General features: G+C 38.1%; 1 protein-coding gene across 3 annotated transcripts in view; it reads left to right on the top strand.

The window, feature by feature from the left end:
• Nucleotides 1-9,451, top strand: part of IWS1 (IWS1 homolog (S. cerevisiae)) — a 54,884-nt gene extending 45,433 nt beyond the window's left edge. For 2 of the 3 annotated variants that reach the window (XM_008574346.1, XM_008574344.1), the window contains exons 12-14: nucleotides 575-631; nucleotides 2,892-3,003; nucleotides 9,076-9,451. In XM_008574346.1, coding sequence (XP_008572568.1) covers nucleotides 575-631; nucleotides 2,892-3,003; nucleotides 9,076-9,207 — 301 coding nt within the window. In that variant the 3' untranslated portion in view covers nucleotides 9,208-9,451. Of the gene's footprint in view, nucleotides 1-574; nucleotides 632-2,891; nucleotides 3,004-9,075 lie in introns of those variants that run through there. The other variant, XM_008574347.1, reaches the window with a different exon arrangement.
• The last annotated feature ends 3,914 nt before the right edge of the window (nucleotides 9,452-13,365 follow it).

Genomic DNA, 13,365 nt, shown 5'->3' on the forward strand with positions numbered 1-13,365 from the left:
AGTCAAGGGTTAAGATCCCCTTACCGGTCATCTTTTAAAAAAAAAAAAAGAAAGAAAGAAACATGCAAAATGACAGGATTTTGTCTTCTCAGCTTGGTATGTCTGCGTAGTTCATAATATCCTTTTAGTTTAAATGTAATAATGTACGGTGAAGGTAGGTGTTCTTTCCCCACCAAACCCTTTCTGGGTCACTTTGGTGGAATGTGGCCTCTCCCACAGTACTGGAGATTGCTTGTGTTGTTCAAGCCGCTTGCAGAAAATGACTTGCTGTTTTTCAGTCCCATTTCCAAATTCCTAGGAGAAAAAAAATGTTACTGGTTCATTTTTGTATCGATATACTGGGTACGGTTGCATCCAGGAAGAGAGGGTCAGTAGTTACAAATATGACAGTTATGGCTCACCCATAATGAAACCTGTTATGCAAATGAATGCTAAAATGAGTAGTACTTTTAAGATTGGAAGTTATTTTCCCTGACTTATACGAAGGAGCTAATTACGGTCTAAGTTTGCTATTTTAGTTTGCTCTTTTTCTCAGTTATAAGGTTTTAACATTCCATATTATCTTTTTTCCCAGCACTGGTGGTCAGACACCCCGAAGAGACCTGGAAAAGGTGCTGACAGGAGAGGAGAAGTAAGGATTTTGTATTAATTTTTCTTAGACTATACAGCAAATTTCTGTTTGCTTTAAGAAAAATAGCAAATGAAATGATGTTATGTTCACATTGGTGGGGAGTGCTTTTCATAACATTTATTGACTATTTACAAAGCATTGTATTGGGTGCTCTGGATATATAAGAAAATTGAGGAAATAGTTTATTCAGTAAAGATTTCATTGCTGCTTGCTAAATGCTAGACTCCTTGTTAAACTCCGAGAATATAAAAGCAAATTAAAAATAGTCCATGCCCTCAAAAAGTGTAAGTCTGTAGAGGGATGATAAGCAAAGGGAGAGCTTAGGCAGAGATGTTGAGTAAGTGTACAAGGCCTGTTTTCAGAATGGCAAATAAACTGAAGTGGTTGGGCAGTTGTGTGGTGCTTGAGGTGATGGAAGATAAGGTTGGAAATGGAGATGTGGACCAGTGAAGGGCTTTAAGTCAACATGAAGCATGTTGACTTTTCTTTGTGAATCCATAGAAAGTTTTGGATCCTGGATGGAAGTCATCCGATTTGTTTTGGAATGCTTATACTGATTTGAAATAGCATGATGTAGGATGAGTTGGAGGGCAGTGGAACTGAAGGCAGTGATAGTTAAACTGAGATAATTAAGAGGGTGCAGAAGAGTGAGAAGACATTGCAGGGGCCAAGTTGCCAGGGATTGGTGACTTAGTGGGGGAGAAGTTGACTAGAGTTGAAGACCAAATTTTAACCAAATTTCAACCAAAATTTTAACGTAAGTATTGAGACAATAGTCTTACCACTCACTAAAATGGAGAGAGGAGTAGATTTGAAGGAATAGGCTAGTTCTGTTTTGAGTATGTTAGATGTAGATGTCTATTGAGATATTCTTATAAGTATCATGAGCCTAGAACTTGGAATTTAAAGAGATAATTTAGGCTGGAAACAGATTTGATGGTTGTCTCCATAGAAAAGACTGTTGGATCGAGAGACTATAGAGTAAGAAATGAACTAAGCAACATTGAAGAGGGATGTAGCCAGCCAGAGTAGCCAGTGAAAATGAATGGATGTGATCATATGCATTGGAGCAGAACATAGAGGGGAGTGAGGCTGCACCAGAGGTGGGCAGTGGTGAAGGCATGGGACAGTGGCAGGTGCTGCAGAAGGATTTGTGCCAGTGAGTACTGGCAGTCAGACAGCATTCAGATTGCAGGAGGAGAATAGGAGATGAGGTGGAGAAAGCAAGTGTAGTTTGTTTATAGATAAGTTTGATGAGATAGTGGCTTCGGGGGGGAATAAGAATTACGGAGAATTTTCTTTGGCTAGCCAATTAATCTGTTCATACATGTGTGAAGGTTATAGAAGCTTAATGTTAAAAATAGGGTACATTGTAAAAGGGAATAGAAACAATTTAGAAGTTTTGCCTTTCTCCTTTCCCCACCCCCAACAGATACACATACACCACACCTATACCACTAGAGGTAGTTATGTAAAGGTCGAGTGGGTTGGATGTCCAGATATCTAGCAGATAGGCTTTACTTTTGAAGGATGCTAATCTTATTTTAGTCTAGCATGGTTGCTCTCAAATTTACATAGAATATATACACTCAAATGAGTACAAGTAAAACTGGGGAAATGTAGATGAGTTCAGTGGATTGAATCAACATTAATATCCTGGTTATGATATTATACTATAATTTTGCAAGTTGTTACCATTGGGAGAGATGCTGAATATCTCTCTGTATTATTTCTTACAACTTCATGTGAATCTGTAAATATCACCAAAAGTTTTTTAATAAAAAGTAACAGACAAAAGTTACTGTATGTCTTGCATAGGCAAAACCATATAAACTATGTTATGGGCATACTTAGAGAGTTTTGGGGTGTCATCTTGACTATCTGATTTGTTGACCTCTCAAGTGAACTTGTGAGTGTTCACTAGGTCAGAGATATTAGCATTCAGAGTCCTGCTGGAGGGCCAACCTTGGAAAGGAGAGGGCCATGATTGTATCTGAAGCTGAGGACAGGTGAGAAGGATCCATGCAAATGCAAAGAAAGTTGACTTTGGGAGTGAAGTGAGGAATTCACACAGTATTGTATGTGGTGACGAGGCTAACTAAGGGAGATGGCAGGGGGATTGGGTGATCTTGGGAGGATAGAGGAGGTTTGAAATATTGCAGCTAAATGGGGTGGACCCAGGAACAAGAGTGTGAAATTGCCTTTGGACCCGCTGTGGCAGACTACATAACCAGCATGCTCTTCCTCATCTTTTTCTCAGAGCTCTTAGACCTGGAGATCCTGGATTCTGTGCCCGCGCAAGAGTCCCAATGCCCTCAAACAAGGACTATGTTGTCAGGCCCAAGTGGAATGTGGAAATGGAGTCATCCAGGGTAAGCAGTCAGAGGAATAGCAAGGTGGTTCTCAGATGCAGAGTACTATTTTATTTTTTACTTCATGTTTAATAACCCTGTAGTTCTTGAGGTTTATCTCATTCAAAGAGATATATTTTCTGGTCTCTTATCTAGCCAAATCACAAAGTGAACAATCAGAGAAAGAAAAAGTGTTACCCAAGATTAAAGTTTATTGCTGATGAACTTTTCTTCAGACTTAAAGCAACATTATCAAGTAGGGAAGTTTCTTCTTAATTCTTTTATTTCAAGTGAGTCTTGAAGCCTAGAGTATTCTGATAACAGTGAACTTTTTTTTGAGNGTAAATATCACCAAAAGTTTTTTAATAAAAAGTAACAGACAAAAGTTACTGTATGTCTTGCATAGGCAAAACCATATAAACTATGTTATGGGCATACTTAGAGAGTTTTGGGGTGTCATCTTGACTATCTGATTGTTGACCTCTCAAGTGAACTTGTGAGTGTTCACTAGGTCAGAGATATTAGCATTCAGAGTCCTGCTGGAGGGCCAACCTTGGAAAGGAGAGGGCCATGATTGTATCTGAAGCTGAGGACAGGTGAGAAGGATCCATGCAAATGCAAAGAAAGTTGACTTTGGGAGTGAAGTGAGGAATTCACACAGTATTGTATGTGGTGACGAGGCTAACTAAGGGAGATGGCAGGGGGATTGGGTGATCTTGGGAGGATAGAGGAGGTTTGAAATATTGCAGCTAAATGGGGTGGACCCAGGAACAAGAGTGTGAAATTGCCTTTGGACCCGCTGTGGCAGACTACATAACCAGCATGCTCTTCCTCATCTTTTTCTCAGAGCTCTTAGACCTGGAGATCCTGGATTCTGTGCCCGCGCAAGAGTCCCAATGCCCTCAAACAAGGACTATGTTGTCAGGCCCAAGTGGAATGTGGAAATGGAGTCATCCAGGGTAAGCAGTCAGAGGAATAGCAAGGTGGTTCTCAGATGCAGAGTACTATTTTATTTTTTACTTCATGTTTAATAACCCTGTAGTTCTTGAGGTTTATCTCATTCAAAGAGATATATTTTCTGGTCTCTTATCTAGCCAAATCACAAAGTGAACAATCAGAGAAAGAAAAAGTGTTACCCAAGATTAAAGTTTATTGCTGATGAACTTTTCTTCAGACTTAAAGCAACATTATCAAGTAGGGAAGTTTCTTCTTCTTAATCTATTGCTGATGAACTTTTCTTCAGACTTAAAGCAACATTATCAAGTAGGGAAGTTTCTTCTTAATTCTTTTATTTCAAGTGAGTCTTGAAGCCTAGAGTATTCTGATAACAGTGAACTTTTTTTTGAGCCATGAGAAACAGAATTTACCTGCTTCCACAGATCTACCGCTCCCTTTCTCTAAAACTGTTTAAGCAATTCTGTTGTGAAATATGATAGCCACTTCCTCGTTATCATTGTAGACACTACTCTGTGATCTTCAGTTTTTCTCAGTAATCTTTTTTTATTCTCCAATCAAACTATTCTTTCTAGCCTGGTATTCTTAAAAAGGGCCTAAGCCGATTGGAAAAGCATAAGAGGCGATTTGCAGAACAGAAACGTCTCAGCAAAATGCACCGTGCTGTCAAGTTCAGCATTGAAGGCAACAGGATGCCTCTGTAGGCCTGGCCTTACCAGAGTGTATATGAGAGGTATCCCGAAGGAGCATGTGCTGTGTGTGGGCTTAACTTGTCATCAAAGTGGAAATGTGTGTGCTTGTGTTTTCTTAACCAGAAAAGTCGAGGTCCACTTTAAGTTTCTGAAATAATGACCCTAACAGGCACCTTGGGACATTCAGGACTTGAATATTTAGATACTGTCATTGAAGTCCTTTCCTTTATCAGTATCCTAGCGACTGCTAGATAATTACTTCCCTGATAAGCATTTTGGTCTTCCTGACTGGTACCTGTTTTTATGAAAAAGCCCTTTGTTAGGGTCCAGAATCATAACTGGTCTGCATTACAGGCACATAAACTGGTTAGTGGCTTCTTGGTGGAGGGGAGGTGGCTTGTTTTCCTATAGTCAGTGGCTCAGCACCATGCATCTGAGGACTCATTACATACAGCCTTATACTAAATATTTAGAAGATAAATTTCATTGATACATATTCAATACATGGTCAGAAATGAAAAAGACTTTAGAACGTTCAGAAGCCAGATTCACTAACCCTCTATGCCCTGGATTAATAGTGACACCTTTGCTGCAATGTACACAGAGAGCCTACGTGTCTTACCTGCCTTTTGTGCTTCTCTGTGACCCTTGCTTTGGCAACTGTTTCCACGGACTCCACTCACCTTCCTGCCAGCTCACTTTGCTATTAAGTAACTGTCAAGACTAAGCACATTTTCTTATTTATTGAGAATAAAGGGTAGAGGAGGACTAGTTCCATGCCAAGAACTTCCTCTTCTATCTGTACTTTCTTCCTTTCACTTACTTGTACCTGTATCCATGCTCCTTGGCTACCTGTCCTTGGTGTGCCTCTCCTCACCCCCATTTCTTTTTTACTTTCTTCTCCTTTTTTTTTTTTAACTGTCTCTTCCCTTTTTTAGCCTTTTCTTTCATAATATCTTTTTCTTCCCCGACATTTTTGTTTTCGAGAATTGGGAACTACAGTTTGGCAAAGAAAATGTAATAACTCTTAGTGGCCAGTCTGCTTTCAAAGTATGCCTCATGTCCTCAAGGGACTGGGTGCCTGTCTGCTGGTGTTGCTGGTTCTGATCCCACCTCCTGCTAGAGTGTGAGGAAAAAGAGAAGCTCAAGGAGAGCTCCTTTTCTGCACCCCCAAGACTCCACATTATCATAATGTGCTGATGTTTATCAAGGTCTCAGTCTGGCCTATAGAACTTTGTCAAAAAATCAGTCATGTTTTAGGGGCTGAGGATCCTGTGTTGTTCTCCTACTTACTAATAAACTGCCTGGTACTGTTTCCCTGTTCCAGAAGTTTTCTTGCATAGTCATTCAGGGCTTCCACATTGCAGACACTAATGAATATTATTAGAAAACATATTGTCCAAGAAGAAAATTGGAGTGAGTTTTGGCTTTCAAATGAAATTCTTTCTGTTTTAAATATTATTTTTATTTTTGAAGTTATGTAAGTGAATATAAAACACTATCGAGCAACCCCATTCCCAAAGTCCTACTCTACCACTTAGCACTGTTAACAATTTGATGTTATAAATGTATTTCCAGTTATGCCTCAAACTTAGTTTTTATAATTGTATAGAAATTGGAAGTTATAAAAAGAAAAATCATTCATGGTCCCACCATTAAAAGCAGTTTAATATAATTTGTCTTTTTTTCTGTCGATACTTTAATATAATTAAAATAATTCTATATGTAATTTTGGTCATTTCCCCTCATTAAACCACCTTGTAGATTTATCTTTTTTTAATTTTTTTTTTCCTTTTTGTCTTTTTTACTGACTGGTAACGGGATCGCAACCCTCGGTGTCGCACCCGTACCGGGGACCGGCAACGGGATCGCAACCCTCGGTGTTGTGCCCACACTGCACTCAGCCAGTGAGTGGGAACCAGTCTCCACATGGGATCCAAACCCTCGGCGGGAGCGCCGCCACACTCTCAAGCGGCGCACTCTCCAGTCCGCCACCGGGCTGGCCCTAGATTTATCATTTTTAATAGCTACATAATGGCTTATTGTGTGTATATCATAATTTGTTTATTCATTCCTTTATGGCTTCTGATTCTTCACTACTAAATAATGCAGTAACCTGCACTACATTGTATTTTTTATTATTTTTTATTCCATGGAATACTTTTAAAATAACATTAAAATGATAAAAGCAATGCATGTTTTTGTATAAACTTTAAAAAATAAATGAAGCACAAATAAAATTAATTTCACCTATAATCCCAATACAACTTAATATTAACATTTTAGATAATTTCCTTTTGGTCCTTTTTATATGCATGCATAAATATTATGACTTTTTAAAAAAATTTTTTCAAGCAACATTGTGATCATATTCTTTTGGGTTTATTTGTTTTTTACTTAACATGATAAAAATCCATTTGAGTAAACATTCTTCAGTGATTTAATATTGTGTTTTCATACAGTTGTACCATAATTTTTTTAAAGCAAACCCATCTTGCTAGTTTTTTAAGTTGCTTTTATTTTTGCTCTGGTAAAGCACTGCAGCATACACTTCTAATGTCCTAGGGAAGTTTGGTGTAGATTTGATGAATCGGGATGGAGATCATTGAATTTGGCATGTTAGTTCTGTGTGTTTTCAGGCTTAGGGTAACTGCATCTGCCAGCTACGAGTCATATATGTTGTAACTAGGAATAGGTTGGCACTGGCCTATGCGTCTCTGCTGCCAAGGTTAGATCAATCAGGGCTCAACCTATTAGGGAAGGTCCTGGGAGGGGTCAAAGAGAAGTCCAGACTGGTGTACAAAACTGCTGGAAGTTGGGTAGTTGGTAGAGATCTGAGCAGGAGAGGCTTCCAGTGTGGACTGACTGCACGTACTAAAAATCAGGGTACATCATCTGAAAAGAAATCAGATATTTGGGACTGTCCAGGGAATCTGGGGGATAGCATGATGGTGGCATAGCTCTTTCTCATCTGACAATTTTTATGCTAACAGAGAATTGAGATTGATAGAGAGTAATATTTGGAAAATCTAGGCTATATGGGCAAATATGGCTGTTGTCAAGAATGATGTAGAGTTCCTTGCCTAGTGTTCACCTGACTTCATATTGGGGGTGAGTCTTATCGCACCTCCAAGTCCAGGAGGAAGGCTTCCAGACTCAAAAGAACTTTTACTACTCTGGGTACTGACCCCTGAGTATCTCCTAGGCACTCCTAATTTTAGCATTCTTTTGCTTCAGAGATGATTCAGTAGTAAACATTTGGTGGAGAGGAGTTAGAAAAAAATCCATCTTTTTAATCACTAACCATTCTTAAACATCTGAATTGTTAGCAACACAGTCAGCAAGAAGAGTTCACTCTGATCTTGGATATCAGTGGCAGACCTTTTCAAGCATTTCTGAAAGGTGTCAATTTCTTGGAGAACACATCTTTGCAAGACATACTAGTCTTTACAAAATATAAAAGAAATAACTGCAAAACAAACCTTTAAACATAAAGCGCAAGCAGGAAGAGACTTAATTTTTAGTATCAAGTATAAATTTACTTTTGTGTCAAATAAATAATGATGTCAAATACAAATACAGAGGCTAACATATAGTCGGTGCTCAAAATAAATAGGAGCTATTACTGTTATTACTATTTCAATACAATTACAATATTGTGAAGTAATAGTAATAACTCCTATTTATTTTGAGCATCAACTGTGTGTTAGCCTTTGTGTTTGTTATTTGACATCATTATTTTGTTTACTTCTGGAATGAGTACCGGCCAGGGGTGTGCTTTGCCCTTGGCTATAGAATCTGCTGAGGCAGAGCAGGGATTCACTCTCCAGGTCTGAAACTCTAGTGCTCTAGCACTTACGGGTTTGCTTCACTAATCCTCTAACCTCATTTATTATGCTTGAAGGCTTTCTCTCAGATGACTTCGCTTTAGAAGACCATTCTTTTTTATGCCAGCACTGTTTGAAAGTGTATGCCAAGTGCTTTTCCCTATGTTGGGTCTTTGAAAAGGAAGAGCATACAAAGTGTCATGTAAATGATGGAAGTGGGAGGAACATAGGCTGAACTCCCCTCTTTTATTTCACCTAAATTTCTGTGGACTGCAGCAAAGTTAAAAATAAGGCACAGACAGTAACAAAATTATTCTTCACTGAGAGAGCTTAATGTGTGTTTCTAACACTGTTGTATACACTTGCTTTGTTGTTCCTGAGGTCACCAAAACATATTCTGGTTATTCTACAGCTAGGAGCTCTTCTGACTGCTAATTTTCAGATGTAAGAAGAAGAAAGGCAAAACTATTTGGGGGCTGGCCAGTTTGCTCAGTTGGTTAGAGCACGATATTATAATACCAAGGTCAAGGGTTTGGATCCTTGTACCAGCCAGCTGCCAGAAAACAAACTAGATTTATGTATTTTAATAATTTGCTCTTTAATTTTTCCCCCACTCTTAGTTTCAGGCAACCTCCAAGAAAGGTATCAGTCGACTGGATAAACAGATGAGAAAGTTCACAGATATAAGGAAAAAAAGCAGATCTGCACACGCAGTGAAAATCAGCATCGAGGGCAATAAAATGCCATTGTGACCTTGCCTGGGATGTGTGCCCATCTCTACTCTAAGAAATGCGCAATGGACTCTTTGGAGAAAGAAGATAATATTTTAAGAAATTTTTAGTGTGTCTGTAAATGGTTCAGCTTGTTATCAGATGTTGCCATAGGACCCACATTTTTCTCAGTTGTATTTAAAACCGTTTGTTGTGTACTTTGTACAGAGGAATACTAGTCATACTTCTATAGACTTTACACAATAAAATTTCATTCTGGTTTTGGGGGGCTGTCTCTTCATTGTCTTAGAAGATGCATTCTCAGTGGGGGCAAATATTGGTTTTTGGTGAGTGGGAGAAATCTTAAGATATCATAGTAGTTTGTGACCCTTAAAAGTGCTATTCTGACTGTGGTATAATGAGGAATTTGACTGTTCTTTGTCCCTGGTTCTCCAAAAGGAAGGTCTAAAACACCTGGGGTTTTCTGAGCAATAGGAGTGTCTTTGTTATGCTAAGGAGGTGACTTGTAGTAGGCACCTAGATAGCTTTAGGATGGAGGCTAGTCACCAGAAAGACCTACCGTGTAATTAGAGGGTTAGCACTTGAGGCCAGCTAGACTGGGGAGTTTGAGATTCAGTCAGGTGGCCTGTTTGCCTACATAATGAAACCCTAATTTAGAGCGCTGGACACAGAAGCTTAGTGGAGCCTCCTAATTGGGGAACGCATTGATGTGTGTGACAAACCATGGACTTCATGAGGAGAAGGGCACAAAGATCTGCACTCCCTTCCAGACTTCTCCCTAGGTGGCTCTTCATTTGACCAATTTGCCTAACTTGTTTCCTTTGTAATAAAGCTAACTAAGTATAGCTTTATAGTAAAATGTAGTGCTTTCCTGAGTTCTGAGTCATTTTAGCAAATTCTTGAACCTGGAAGTGTTGTGAGAACACAGAATTTGTAGCCAGTCAGAAGGGGCCATGGCCTGGGGACCTTGCTTGCAGCTGGCCCCTGAAGTGGGGGCAGTCTTATGGAGCACTGAACTCTTAAAGCTGTGGAGTCTGACACTAACTTGGTATTTAGTATCAGAATTGAATCACAGTATCCCAGTTGGGGTTGAAATGGAATAGCAACAAAATCTTATTTCTTAGTGCTTCTCTTGTTAAGGGATAGTTATTTTATCTTAATAAATTTAAATTTTTCTCCAGGGGTGGGGGGCTATAATGGGGGAAAGATCAAGAAATACTGTCTTAGAGGGAATATGGATGTAATTGAAAATTACCATAGCAGTTGCTAATAGCAGTTGAGCAACTGGGGGAGAAATAATTACAGCTTACCACTGTGTTTCTTGTTGCTCTATTTTTGTGATAATCACTATTTTAATAGTCTCTACAGAGTTAATTATGAGAGATCTCTTATAGGTCAAGAAGATGACTAAGCCCAAGAAAATTTTATCAGTAAGTCATTTTAATTATAGAAATCCTACTGTGATACAAATTGGGACCTTGATTTTCAAAAACACGTGAGAAGATTATTGGCCATAAAGGCCTTTGAACAGCCAAAATAATATGAAGTTTATGCACTAAAAACATTTTTCATAAGATCCTCTCAGAACCTATTCACGTTTACTTTCAACAAATTCAAGCACAAATGGAATATTGCATGTTGTAAAAAGCAGGTACATAAAGGCATTTGAAGTTAATAATCTAACCACTAGATGGAGACAAAAAACTTTTCTGTAATGTTTTATATAAATAGCCTCAAAAGCACTTGAGAACCAAAAAGCACAACCATCAGGCTTTCAGATGTTGATCATTAAAAAAAACAAAATCTGAACAAGAAGGCAAAGAAGTAGTTTTTAAGATTTATAACGTAATTAATATAGCATTTTGGCATCTAATGGGGTAAGCTCCAAGTATCGGAAAATTTCACTTACGTAGGATAAAATGATGCTGCCAGGTAATGAAGTGATAGCCATACCTGGGGAGTTCAAAATAAGAGGAACTCTTAATTAATATAGCATTTTGGCATCTAATGGGGTAAGCTCCAAGTATCGGAAAATTTCACTTATGTAGGATAAAATGATGCTGCCAGGTAATGAAGTGATAGCCATACCTGGGGAGTTCAAAATAAGAGGAACTCCTTTATGCTGTGTTTAAAAGAAAAAGATTACTAGTTTCTGTATTAATAGTCCCTTGGTTCATGGTTTATTATAGGACACCTGAAACCTGGCCAGCCAGAATAACTTTTTTAATTTTGAAAAGGTTTCCTGTTTACAATAGTCACAAGAATAGTAAAATAAACCCCCATATACCCTTCTCCAATACTTACCAAATGTTAACATTTTGCTACATTTACTTTATCATCTTATGTATATATACTGTTAATTTTACAGACCTATACGAGAATAATGCTGACAGCTTGCCTCTTGAGCCTCAAATGCTTAAGCATTCATCTGCCGAGAATATGGACTGTAATTTGTCCCAGAATTGGTGATGTTAACTTTGACTACCTGTATATAGGAAGATACAGAATCACTTTTTTCAGTTTTTTGTAAAATATTTTAAAATTATTTGTAGTAAAAGATACACAACAATTTACCATGTTAACCATTTCTAAGTGTACTGGGTATAGTTCAGTAGCATTGAGTGCATTACATTGTTGGGCAACCATCACTGCCACCCATCTCTGGAAATCTTTTCATCTTGCAAAACTGTTAACTCTGTACCTGTTAAACAACAACTCCCCAGTCTCCCTCCTGCCAGCTCTTGACAACCACCATTCTACTTTCTGTCCTATGATTTTGACTATTCTAGGTACTTCATATAAGGGGAACCATACAGTATTCGACCTTTCGTGACTGGCTTATTTCACTTATTACAGTGTCCTCAAGGTTCATCCATGTTGTAGCATGTGTCAGAATTTTGTTCCTTTTTAAGGTTGAATAATATTCCATTGTATGTATACACCATGTTTTGGTTATCTGTTCATCTGTCGATGGACATTTGAGTTGCCTCCACCTCTTGGCTATTGTGAATAATGCTACTATGAACATGGGTGTACAAATATCTGTTCAAAACCCTTTTTTCAATTCTTTTGAGTATACACCCAGAAGTGGAATTGCTGGATCATATGGTAATTCTATTAATTTTTTGAGGAAGCACCATATTTACATATACTTTTCATAGGGACAGCACAATTTTATATTCCCACCAACGGTACACAAGTGTTCCAATTTTTTCATATTCTTTGCCAAAACTTGTTTTCTCTTTGTGTTTTTTTAATAATAACCATCCTAATGGATGTGAAGTGGTATCTTGTGGTTTTGATTTGCATTTTCCTAATGATTAGTGATGTTGATTGAGCACGTTTTAGAGTGTCTATTGACCATTTATAAATCTTTTTTGGAGAAATGTCCATTCAAGTCCTGTGCCCATTTTTTAGTTGGGTTGTTTGTTTTTTTGTTGTTGTCATAAGAGTTATTTATATAGTTGGATGTTAATGCCTTATCAGATATATGTCACAAATACTTTCTTGCATTCTGTAGGTTGCCTTTTCACTCTGTTGATTGTGTTCTTTGATATATGGATGATTTTAATATTGATGTGGTCTTATTTATCTAGACTTAATTTTATTGCCTGTGCTTTGGTGTTATATCCCAAAGTCATTGCCCAGTGTTTTGAACCAGTTATGAACCTTTCGGCCTGTTTTCTTCCAAGAATTTTGTAATTTTTGCTCTTATTAGATCTTTGATCCATTTTGAGTTAATTTTTGTTCTTGTGAAAGATAGGGTCCAACTTAATTCTTTTGCATGTGGATATCCAGTTTTCCAGCACCGTTTTTTGAAAAGTCTTGGCATACTTGTAGAAAATCATTTGACCATATATGCAAGGGTTTATTTTTGGACTCTATCCTATTCCATTGGTCTGTATGTCTGTGCTCACTATGACACTGTTTTGTTGACTGTAGCGTTGTAGTAAGTTCTCAAGTCAGGAAGTGCAAGTCCTCTAACTTTGTTCTTTTTCAAGATTGTTTTGGCTATTTAGGGTTCCTTGAGATTTTATATGAATTTTAGGATGGACTTTTCTTTTTTTTTTTTCCTTTTTGTCTTTTTTCGTGACCGGTAACGGGATCGCAACCCTCGGTGTCGCGCCAGCACCGCGCTCAACCAGTAAGCGGACCGGTCTCTATATGGGATCCGAACCC

The sequence above is a fragment of the Galeopterus variegatus genome, unplaced genomic scaffold (genome assembly GCF_000696425.1).
Source record: "Galeopterus variegatus unplaced genomic scaffold, G_variegatus-3.0.2 Scaffold1035, whole genome shotgun sequence".
In the NCBI taxonomy this organism is placed as follows: Eukaryota; Metazoa; Chordata; class Mammalia; order Dermoptera; family Cynocephalidae; genus Galeopterus; species Galeopterus variegatus.